Raw genomic sequence first — 11,817 nt, 5'->3', positions numbered from 1 at the left:
ATGTGGACATTCCATCCGGCTGAAACCTGTATTCTACTAAGAAACAAAGTCAATGTTCAACTGCCTATGGTTTGCCCTGATCTTGTTCTGACTTCTTTCTCTGTTAAACACAATCTTTGTAATTGTATATATAATTCAATAAAAATCTCACTTTCTAAGCTTGTGATCTGTCATAAACGTCTCACTATAGCCGTGTTGATCTCTGTATAAATGCATCAAGTATATACCGGTATCCTCATGGAATGTAAGCTCGTTCGAACAAGGCCTTCTTCTTTTTGTCAAATATCTCCATTTTATAATAGTACAGCGCTGTGGAATATGTTGGCGCTATAATATTAACAGCTCCTCTTGCACACATTTTGAAAAGCAGAGGAAAATGGGTCACCTTAATCAATGATTCCATGGGTATGCTCACACACATTGTGCACTGCACACGCGATGCCTACCTGTCAATTTAGGAATGTGAGCAATTTTCATGCAATATGCATTTTCACAGATTTTTCAATTCTAAATCGATAATAATTAATGACTTTAATTGGTATTTAGATATGCAAGCAGTGGAGGTTCGTCGATAGGGGCACTTGCAGTAGTTTAGAAACTCTAGGATTCTTTTTCTAGAGGAGAGGGTGGTAAGCCCCCCAAAATGGGAAAAAATAAATAAATTAGTGTCTTGTTAATTCCGTAATAGGTTTCAGTTCTGAAAGGTCCCTCCCCCTCATTAGTAGCTGTTTTGAGAAGCTTGCTTGCGAGCATGTAGGTATGTGGAAAAAAAAATAGGTCTGGTTTGAAATCTGCCCTATTTCAGCAGGTTTTGCACATGCCTAGTGTCCTTTAACCCCTTAAGGACACATGACGTGTGACATGCCATGATTCCCTTTTATTCCAGAAGTTTGGTCCTTAAGGGGTTAAGAAGGAATTTCTGGAATTTCCATTAATCTACCATTCAGGCAGGAGAGCCAACTGCCCATGAGTAGACGCATGCTATTGGCCTCTCTATTCAGGGGCCATTATTGGTTCATAGTACCAGAAGCCATCTTGGAAGTAACACAGAGAGACCACAGGAGCAGCTGCTTGCCTCTGTCAAATGTAAGTGTATACTATTATATATTCCTCTTCCCCAATAGCACTGCCTAAGGACTGATTAGGAAAGTGAATTTACTCAAATATTTAATAAATACATGTAAAGCCAAGGAGGGCAAGTGGAGGGGGCATTTCTGACAGAGCCCTGTGCTACATGTCACTAATAGCTTTATTAATAAATATAAAAAATAAAAACGAGGGTTGCACTCCATCACAAAAAACACAGGGTGCTAACTGAGTATGGGTCAGCATACCCCATTGAATATACATTAAGAGAAAAATCTCAGGCACTTACTGTGATACGTTCAAAGCAACTTTAATGGATCCGCAACGTTTCGACCTGTTTTTCTTTTAATAGTTTGAAGTCCTACTGCACATACCATACCACATACCATCTTCTTTAACCCCTTAAGGACACATGACATGTGTGACATGTCATGATTCCCTTTTATTCCAGAAGTTTGGTCCTTAAGGGGTTAAAGTGCTCAGTCACTCTGTAACTGAGACCCGAGACACTCATGATGTAGCTAGTTTAACAGTTGTGAAGATTCAAACTGCAGGACTGGGGCTGTGACTCTGAGGACTGATATGATTCTGATTTTAATAGATTTTAATCTGTAATCATTGTTGAATCTGTTAACCATGTCAGCTACTTCTTGGCTCTGTATTTCCACTGCAGATTAATTATATTGCCAGCTGCAATGATAATAAGGAGTCTATCAGTATCCCGCTGCCTGAACCCTACGTACATTGCGTGCTGAGAGCTAATAGTGAGTCAGGAGTAGCTTACATGGAGTCTATCGGTATCTTGATGCTTTAACCATGCACACACTGTGAGCTGAGGGCTAATGGTTTAGCTGAAATATTTCTTAACAGCAGAAATATTTAATAGAAAGCTAAAGTTATCATAGAAGGAGCACTACTAAAAATAAGATAATGTAAGGGAGAGCTAGGAATATTGAGAGCTAAATAATTTTACAGAAACATATACTATGTTGGGCTCTTTGTATAGCAGCTCTGTGGAAGTTATGGCCACATTCTCCACCCAGACTAAACTCCCCCCCCCCCGCCAAAAGAAAACCTAAGCGGGGCAGAGCTTCACGTGCGGCAGGGGTGGGGCTTAATTAGGTATAGGGCGGGGCTAAAAGCTCCCACTGCCCTTAACGTCTGCACAATAAGTGGGAAGCAGGAAGGAGCCCCTGCTTCCTCAATTACCAGGTACCAGGAACTGCAGTGCCTTCCCTCCTCACTCCAGTCCATAATGGCAAGAGGTAAGTGTGTATGTGTGTGTGACTGTGTGTCTGACCGTTTGCCTGTAACTGTGTGTGTGTTACTGTATGTGTGTATGTGACTGCCTGTAAGTGTGTGTATGTGACTAAAAATCATATATATTTTATATAAAAGTCCAGTAATAAGTCGTTAAAATTCTGTTTATGTAATCCCCATTAGCAGCTTACTCCATAGCATAGATCTCGATATAATATATAAATATGAAATGAGAATAAGTAAAAATATTGTAGTCTGTCCTCTGCACTTCATATTATTGCATTAGACATCTATTGTACACAATATATAGATTGTCTAGATTTTTTGGAACTTTCTATACTTTTTTGAGAAATGTCTTGAATAAAGCAAATTTAAAAGCACTGAATCTCTACTGTGATTGAAGTGGGACAGACTTTACAATATTTTTACTTTTTCTAATTTCTTATATATATCGAGATCTATGCTATGGAGTAAGCTGCTAACGGGGATTACGTGAACAAAGAATTTTAAAGACTTATTAGTGGACTTTTATATAATCTATATGATTTTTATCAATTATTCTTATTTTTATGTATCTCATCACCTGTGAATTTCTTAATAGATACCAAAGACTGAATTGTGTGAGAGCTACTCTATCAAAAGTAGTACACTCAGAGAATAAGGGATATTAGTATGTTTGTCATATGTTGTATATAATAGGTCGTTAGGTTCCCTATTTCTTTTAACCCTTTGTCTCATCTCTCACATTTTTATTTTAGTACAATTTGGCGCTCCACTAACATCCCATTTATGTGTATATGACTGCCTGTAACTGTATGTGTGTGTGACTCCATGTAACTGTATGTGCGTGAGACTGTCTGAAGTGGTGTGTGACAGTCTGTAATTGTGTGTGTGTGTTTGTGTGTGTCTGTAACTGTGTATGTAACTGCCTTTAAGTTTGTGACTACAAACTACAAACTGTGTATGTGTACCTGTCTGCCTGTAACAATGTGTGTGTGTGACTGACTGTCTGTAACTGTGTGCGTGTGACAGATTCCCAGCACACTGGACCACCAGCATGCCTCCTTATTTGCAAGGTAACAACAGGGAAGGGGGAATTAATATTTGTTTTGAAATAATAATTTATTAAATAATCCCCTATAGAAAAACTACACACCTATATACACACACACACTATACATGATGAAGAGGTATGATCGCAGGTGGGGGGAAAGGGGGTTAGGGGAAGGACGGGGTCTGTGAAGATTTTTCGCACAGGGCACCTAATGACCTAAGGCCAGCCATGATTGTGTCACACACACAAATCATTTTGTAAAGCACTGAGGAATAAGTTGCACTATATAAATGCCAATAATAATAACAATAATAATAATAATAATAATAATAATCAATGCTGTATATACATTGTAGCACACACAATCCATGCTGTATATACACTGTATCACACACAATCCATGCTGTATATACACTGTATCACAGACAATCCATGCTGTATATACACTGTATCACACACAATCCATGCTGTATATACACTGTATCACACACAATCCATGCTGTATATACACTGTATCACACACAATCCATGCTGTATATACACTGTATCACAGACAATCAATGCTGGATATACACTGTATCACACACAATCCATGCTGTATATACACTGTATCACACACACAATCCATGCTGTATATACACTGTATCACACACAATCCATGCTGTATATACACTGTATCACACACAATCAATGCTGGATATACACTGTCACACACAATCCATGCTGTATATACACTGTATCACACACAATCAATGCTGGATATACACTGTATCACACACACAATCCATGCTGTATATACACTGTATCACACACAATCCATGCTGTATATACACTGTATCACACACAATCAATGCTGGATATACACTGTCACACACAATCCATGCTGTATATACACTGTATCACACACAATCAATGCTGGATATACACTGTATCACACACACAATCCATGCTGTATATACACTGTATCACACACAATCCATGCTGTATATACACTGTATCACACACAATCAATGCTGGATATACACTGTATCACACACAATCCATGCTGTATATACACTGTATCACACACACAATCCATGCTGTATATACACTGTATCACACACACAATCAATGCTGGATATACACTGTCACACACAATCCATGCTGTATATACACTGTATCACACACAATCCATGCTGTATATACATTGTATCACACACAATCCATGCTGTATATACACTGTATCACACACAATCCATGCTGTATATACACTGTATCACACACAATCAATGCTGTATATACATTGTATCACACACAATCCATGCTGTATATACACTGTATCACACACAATCAATGCTGGATATACACTGTCACACACAATCCATGCTGTATATACACTGTATCACACACAATCAATGCTGGATATACACTGTATCACACACACAATCCATGCTGTATATACACTGTATCACACACAATCCATGCAGTATATACACTGTATCACACACAATCAATGCTGGATATACACTGTCACACACAATCCCTGCTGTATATACACTGTATCACACACAATCAATGCTGGATATACACTGTATCACACACACAATCCATGCTGTATATACACTGTATCACACACAATCCATGCTGTATATACACTGTATCACACACAATCAATGCTGGATATACACTGTATCACACACAATCCATGCTGTATATACACTGTATCACACACACAATCCATGCTGTATATACACTGTATCACACACACAATCAATGCTGGATATACACTGTCACACACAATCCATGCTGTATATACACTGTATCACACACAATCCATGCTGTATATACATTGTATCACACACAATCCATGCTGTATATACACTGTATCACACACAATCCATGCTGTATATACACTGTATCACACACAATCAATGCTGTATATACATTGTATCACACACAATCCATGCTGTATATACACTGTATCACACACAATCAATGCTGGATATACACTGTCACACACAATCCATGCTGTATATACACTGTATCACACACAATCCATGCTGTATATACACTGTGTCACACACAATCCATGCTGTATATACACTGTATCACACACAATCCATGCTGTATATACACTGTATCACAGACAATCCATGCTGTATATACACTGTCACACACAATCCATGCTGTATATATACACACACTGTATTACACACAATCCATGCTGTATATACACTGTATCACACACAATCCATGCTGTATATACACTGTATCACACACAATCCATGCTGTATATGCACTGTCACACACAATCCATGCTGTATATACACTGTATCACACACAATCCATGTTGTATATACACTGTCACACACAATCCATGCTGTATATACACTGTCACACACAATCCATGCTGTATATACACTGTATCACACACAATCCATGCTGTATATACACTGTATCACAGACAATCCCTGCTGTATATACACTGTATCACACACAATCCATGATGTATATACACTGTATCACAGACAATCCATGCTGTATATACACTGTCACACACAATCCATGCTGTATATATACACACACTGTATTACACACAATCCATGCTGTATATACACTGTATCACACACAATCCATGCTGTATATACACTGTATCACACACACAATCCATGCTGGATATACACTGTATCACAGACAATCCATGCTGTATATACACTGTATCACAGACAATCCATGCTGTATATACACTGTATCACACACACAATCCATGCTGTATATACACTGTATCACACACAATCCATGCTGTATATACACTGTATCACAGACAATCCATGCTGTATATACACTGTATCACACACACAAGCCATGCTGTATATACACTGTATCACACACAATCCATGCTGTATATACATTGTATCACAGACAATCCATGCTGTATATACATTGTATCACAAACAATCCATGCTGTATATACACTGTATCACACACAATCCATGCTGTATATACACTGTATCACAGACAATCCATGCTGTATATACACTGTCACACACACAATCCATGCTGTATATACACTGTCACACACAATCCATGCTGTATATACACCGTATCACAGACAATCCATGCTGTATATACACTGTATCACACACAATCCATGCTGTATATACACTGTATCACACACAATCCATGCTGTATATACACTGTATCACACACACAATCCATGCTGTATATACATTGTATCACACACAATCCATGCTGTATATACACTGTATCACACACAATCCATGCTGTATATACACTGTATCACACACAATCCATGCTGTATATACACTGTATCACACACACAATCCATGCTGTATATACACACTGTATCACACACAATCCATGCTGTATATACACTGTATTACACACAATCCATGCTGTATATACACTGTATCACACACAATCCATGCTGTATATATACACACACTGTATTGCACACAATCCATGCTGTATATACATTGTATCACACACACAATCCATGCTGTATATACATTGTATCACACACACAATCCATGCTGTATATACACTGTATCACACACACAATCAATGCTGTATATACATTGTATCACACACAATCCATGCTGTATATACACTGTATCACACACACAATCCATGCTGGATATACACTGTATCACAGACAATCCATGCTGTATATACACTGTATCACAGACAATCCATGCTGTATATACACTGTATCACACACACAATCCATGCTGTATATACACTGTATCACACACAATCCATGCTGTATATACACTGTATCACAGACAATCCATGCTGTATATACACTGTATCACACACACAAGCCATGCTGTATATACACTGTATGACACACAATCCATGCTGTATATACATTGTATCACAGACAATCCATGCTGTATATACATTGTATCACACACAATCCATGCTGTATATACACTGTATCACACACAATCCATGCTGTATATACACTGTATCACAGACAATCCATGCTGTATATACACTGTCACACACACAATCCATGCTGTATATACACTGTCACACACAATCCATGCTGTATATACACCGTATCACAGACAATCCATGCTGTATATACACTGTATCACACACAATCCATGCTGTATATACACTGTATCACACACAATCCATGCTGTATATACACTGTATCACACACACAATCCATGCTGTATATACATTGTATCACACACAATCCATGCTGTATATACACTGTATCACACACAATCCATGCTGTATATACACTGTATCACACACAATCCATGCTGTATATACACTGTATCACACACACAATCCATGCTGTATATACACACTGTATCACACACAATCCATGCTGTATATACACTGTATTACACACAATCCATGCTGTATATACACTGTATCACACACAATCCATGCTGTATATATACACACACTGTATTACACACAATCCATGCTGTATATACATTGTATCACACACACAATCCATGCTGTATATACATTGTATCACACACACAATCCATGCTGTATATACACTGTATCACACACACAATCAATGCTGTATATACATTGTATCACACACAATCCATGCTGTATATACACTGTATTACACACAATCCATGCTGTATATACACTGTCACACACAATCCATGCTGTATATACACTGTATCACACACACAATCCATGCTGTATATACACTGTATCACACACAATCCATGCTGTATATACACTGTATCACACACACAATCCATGCTGTATACACACACACTGTATCACACACAATCCATGCTGTATATACACTGTCACACACAATCCATGCTGTATATACACTGCCACACACAATCCATGCTGTATATATACACACACTGTATCACACACAATCCATGCTGTATACACATTGTATCTCGCAGACCCCTCCCCACCCCCGGTAAGACCCTCCCCTGGTCCCTGTCATACAATCCTCCTCCAGCCTGCAGCCTGATCCCTTTCTATAGAGAGCCCAGGACTCCCCACTGAGCCTCACATGCAATCACCGCCCGGAGCCCCCCACATGCCATCACCGCGTGGAGCCCCCTGACTGAGCACCATGGGCCGCAGGGGGGGCACTCCTGCCCCTCCGTACGGTGAGTCCCCAATCTGCTCTGCTATCTGCTATGGGGGCTGACACAGCGGGCAGGGTGGCATGATTTGGGCTAGCAATGAGAAGGATTTGGGCTCATTCTGTTTGTGCATGTCACTGCCAGGTACCTGGGTCCAGGTAGGCACACATTGGGGTTCTGAGATTGGCAGTCTGTGACCTGACTGTTGTTTGGGGTTCAGGCTGGCAGGAATCTGGGGTTCATGAAGGCAGGTGATTGGGATCAGGTGACTCCAGGCATGTGTGTGGGGTTCTTAAAGGTGCCATTGCGAGGGCTGACAGGTATTGGGGGTCCAGCTGCCAGTATATAAGGGTCGACATATCCGGGCTGGCAATTAATGTGGGCATTTATGTGGGGTTTAAGCGTTCATAGCTAGATCATGCGGACAGTTTAGGAGATTGGCAGGTATTTGGGGTTTATTCTTGCAGTGAATGGGACTGGCAAATATTTGGGACGCATGCTGGCAGTAAAGAGGGGGCAGGTATTTGAGATTTATTATGACAGTTCGGGGGGGCGCAGGTATTTGGGATTTATTATGACAGTGCAGGGGGGGGGCAGGTATTTGGGATTTATTATGACAGTGCAGGGGGGGGGCAGGTATTTGGGATTTATTATGGGGGGGGTCAGGTATTTGGGATTTATTATGACAGTGCAGGAGGGGTCAGGTATTTGGGATTTATTATGACAGGGGGGGGGGGGGGGTTAGGTATTTGGGATTTATTATGACAGTGTGGCAGTTCGGGATGTGTATATTAGATGCATGGCTGGCAGTTCAAATGGCTAGCAGGTTTTTGGGGTACACGTTGGCTGTGCAGGACAACAGAAGGTATTTTTTTGTGGCAACGTAGGGACCTAATAGGATTTTAATGTGCATGCTAGCAGTGTAGGGGGTGGGCAGATTTTTGGGGTGCTTGCTGGCAGTGGGGGGAATTGGGCCTGGCAGGTATTGGGGTTTATGCCGGCAATGTGGGGAGCTAACAGGTATTTGGGGTTCATGCTTGCAGTAGGAGATGGCAGGTGTTTGGGGTTCATGCAGGCAATGTGGGGGGCTAACATGTATTTGGGGTCCATGCAGGCAATGTGGGGAGCTAACAGGTATTTGGGGTTAATGCTTGCAGAAGGGGGATGGGGTTCATGCAGGCAATGTGGGGGGCTAACATGTATTTGGGGTTAATGCTTGCAGAAGGGGGATGGGGTTCATGCAGGCAATGTGGGGGGCTAACATGTATTTGGGGTTAATGCTTGCAGTGGGAGATGGCAGGTATTTGGGGTTCATGCAGGCAATGTGGGGGGTAACATGTATTTGGGGTTCATGCAGGCAATGTGGGGGGCTAACAGGTATTTGGGGTTAATGCTTGCAGTGGGGGATGGCAGGTATTTGGGGTTCATGCAGGCAATGTGGGGGGCTAACAGGTATTTGGGGTTAATGCTTGCAGTGGGGGATGGCAGGTATTTGGGGTTCATGCAGGCAATGTGGGGGGCTAACAGGTATTTGGGGTTAATGCTTGCAGTGGGGGATGGCAGGTATTTGGGGTTCATGCAGGCAATGTGGGGGGCTAACATGTATTTGGAGATCATGCAGGCAATGTGGGGGGCTAACAGGTATTTGGGGTTAATGCTTGCAGTGGGGGATGGCAGGTATTTGGGGTTCATGCAGGCAATGTGGGGGGCTAACATGTATTTGGAGATCATGCAGGCAATGTGGAAGGCTAACAGGTATTTAGGGTTCATACTGGCAGTGGGGGCTGGCAGGTATTAGGGGTTCATGGAGGCAAGTTGGGGGGCTGACAGGTATTAATGCTGGAAGTAAAAGGAGCAGGCAGCACCCTCGGGTTCATTATGTTGTGCAATGGGCTGACAGGTATTTGGGGCTCATTTTGGCAGTGCAGGAAGCTGGGAGATATTTGGATTCTGGCAATGCAAGGGTTAGTACATATCAGGTGACCTGACAGGTATCTGGGGTTAATGCTGGCAGTACAAGGGGTTGGCAGGCATTTGGGGTTAATGCTGGCAGTACAAGGGGCTGGCAGGTATTTGGGGTTAATGCTGGCAGTACAAGGGACTGGCAGGTATTTGGGGTTAATGCTGGCAGTACAAGGGGCTGGCAGGTATTTGGGGTTAATGCTGGCAGTACAAGGGGCTGGCAGGTATTTGGGGTTAATGCTGGCAGTACAAGGGGCTGGCAGGTATTTGGGGTTAATGCTGGCAGTACAAGGGGCTGGCAGGTATTTGGGGTTAATGCTGGCAGTACAAGGGGCTGGCAGGTATTTGGGGTTAATGCTGGCAGTACAAGGGGCTGGCAGGTATCTGGGGTTAATGCTGGCAGTACAGGGGGCTGACATGTATTTGGGGTTAATGCTGACAGGTATTTGGGGTTCATGCTGTCAGTACTGGGGGCTGACAATATTTTTGAGTCTCAATGCCAGTGCAGTGGCTGGCAAATAGTTACAGCTCTGTCATTGTTTGGATTTGGGATTGTGACATTTTAGTACATTAAGCATATTAAAATCCTAATTAATTTCAAGTATATATTGATGGCTATCAGGTGTTTGGGGTTTCTATTTTAGCACCCTAATCCAGGACACATTACTCAGACAGTGATCCCAATACCTCAAAGTACCCCCCAAAATTTGCCTATTTTCTGTAGACATCTGCAACTCCCACCAAGCACAGCCATACTTACTGATAATGACATGATTTAGAGGTTCCCTATCAGCTGATATGGGAGAAAAAGGCATATAGATCACACAATCACTTCATGTACAAGAGGCACTAGATTTTGTAATGCAACCTCAAGGGTTAACCTATGTGCTGAATATTTTCACATTGTATATTAGTACTGAATCATTATTTTTTGGTATCAGATCCCAGGGGCAGTGGGTGTGAACAGACATCTACAGTAACATATGTCTCACTTGTATGTGGCAGAAGAGCTTGCAATCAGTTTAAACCCACAAACACAGCTCAGAGCACAAACATTGTTGTTTTTTTTTTTTTTTACCAAGAAACATAATTCGTATGTATCACTCTGAGTAGAGCACATAATTATAATTATTATTTTTTTTTAATAAAATCAATGGAAATAATAAAACAAAAAGTCTACTGCAATTAAGATTATTGGGACTATTATTATTAGATAATTATTTAATCTATAAATATCTACTTTGTTTACTCACTAAATGTCTTGTGTATATTTGTGCACTAATTGTAGTCCAAGTATTCTGTGAATCCCAAAGTTTTTCTTTGTTCTTGTGCCCATCCTATACACAATGCATTGTGTAGTAACAC

At 41.0% G+C, this 11,817-nt stretch overlaps 1 protein-coding gene across 2 annotated transcripts in view; it reads left to right on the top strand.

Annotated features, from left to right (window-relative positions):
- The first annotated feature begins 2,264 nt into the window (after positions 1-2,264).
- The window catches only part of SLC44A5 (solute carrier family 44 member 5), a 150,007-nt gene continuing 140,454 nt past the window's right edge, over positions 2,265-11,817 (top strand). The window contains exon 1 of one of the 2 annotated variants that reach the window (XM_063427938.1): positions 2,265-2,351. In XM_063427938.1, the coding sequence (XP_063284008.1) occupies positions 2,342-2,351 (10 nt within the window). In that variant the 5' untranslated portion in view covers positions 2,265-2,341. Of the gene's footprint in view, positions 2,352-8,359; positions 8,515-11,817 lie in introns of those variants that run through there. The other variant, XM_063427937.1, reaches the window with a different exon arrangement.

Source organism: Pelobates fuscus, chromosome 7 (genome assembly GCF_036172605.1).
Source record: "Pelobates fuscus isolate aPelFus1 chromosome 7, aPelFus1.pri, whole genome shotgun sequence".
Classification (NCBI taxonomy): Eukaryota; Metazoa; Chordata; class Amphibia; order Anura; family Pelobatidae; genus Pelobates; species Pelobates fuscus.
The sequence above is the reverse complement of the archived record's forward strand: the minus strand, read 5'-3'. Positions and strand labels throughout refer to the sequence as shown.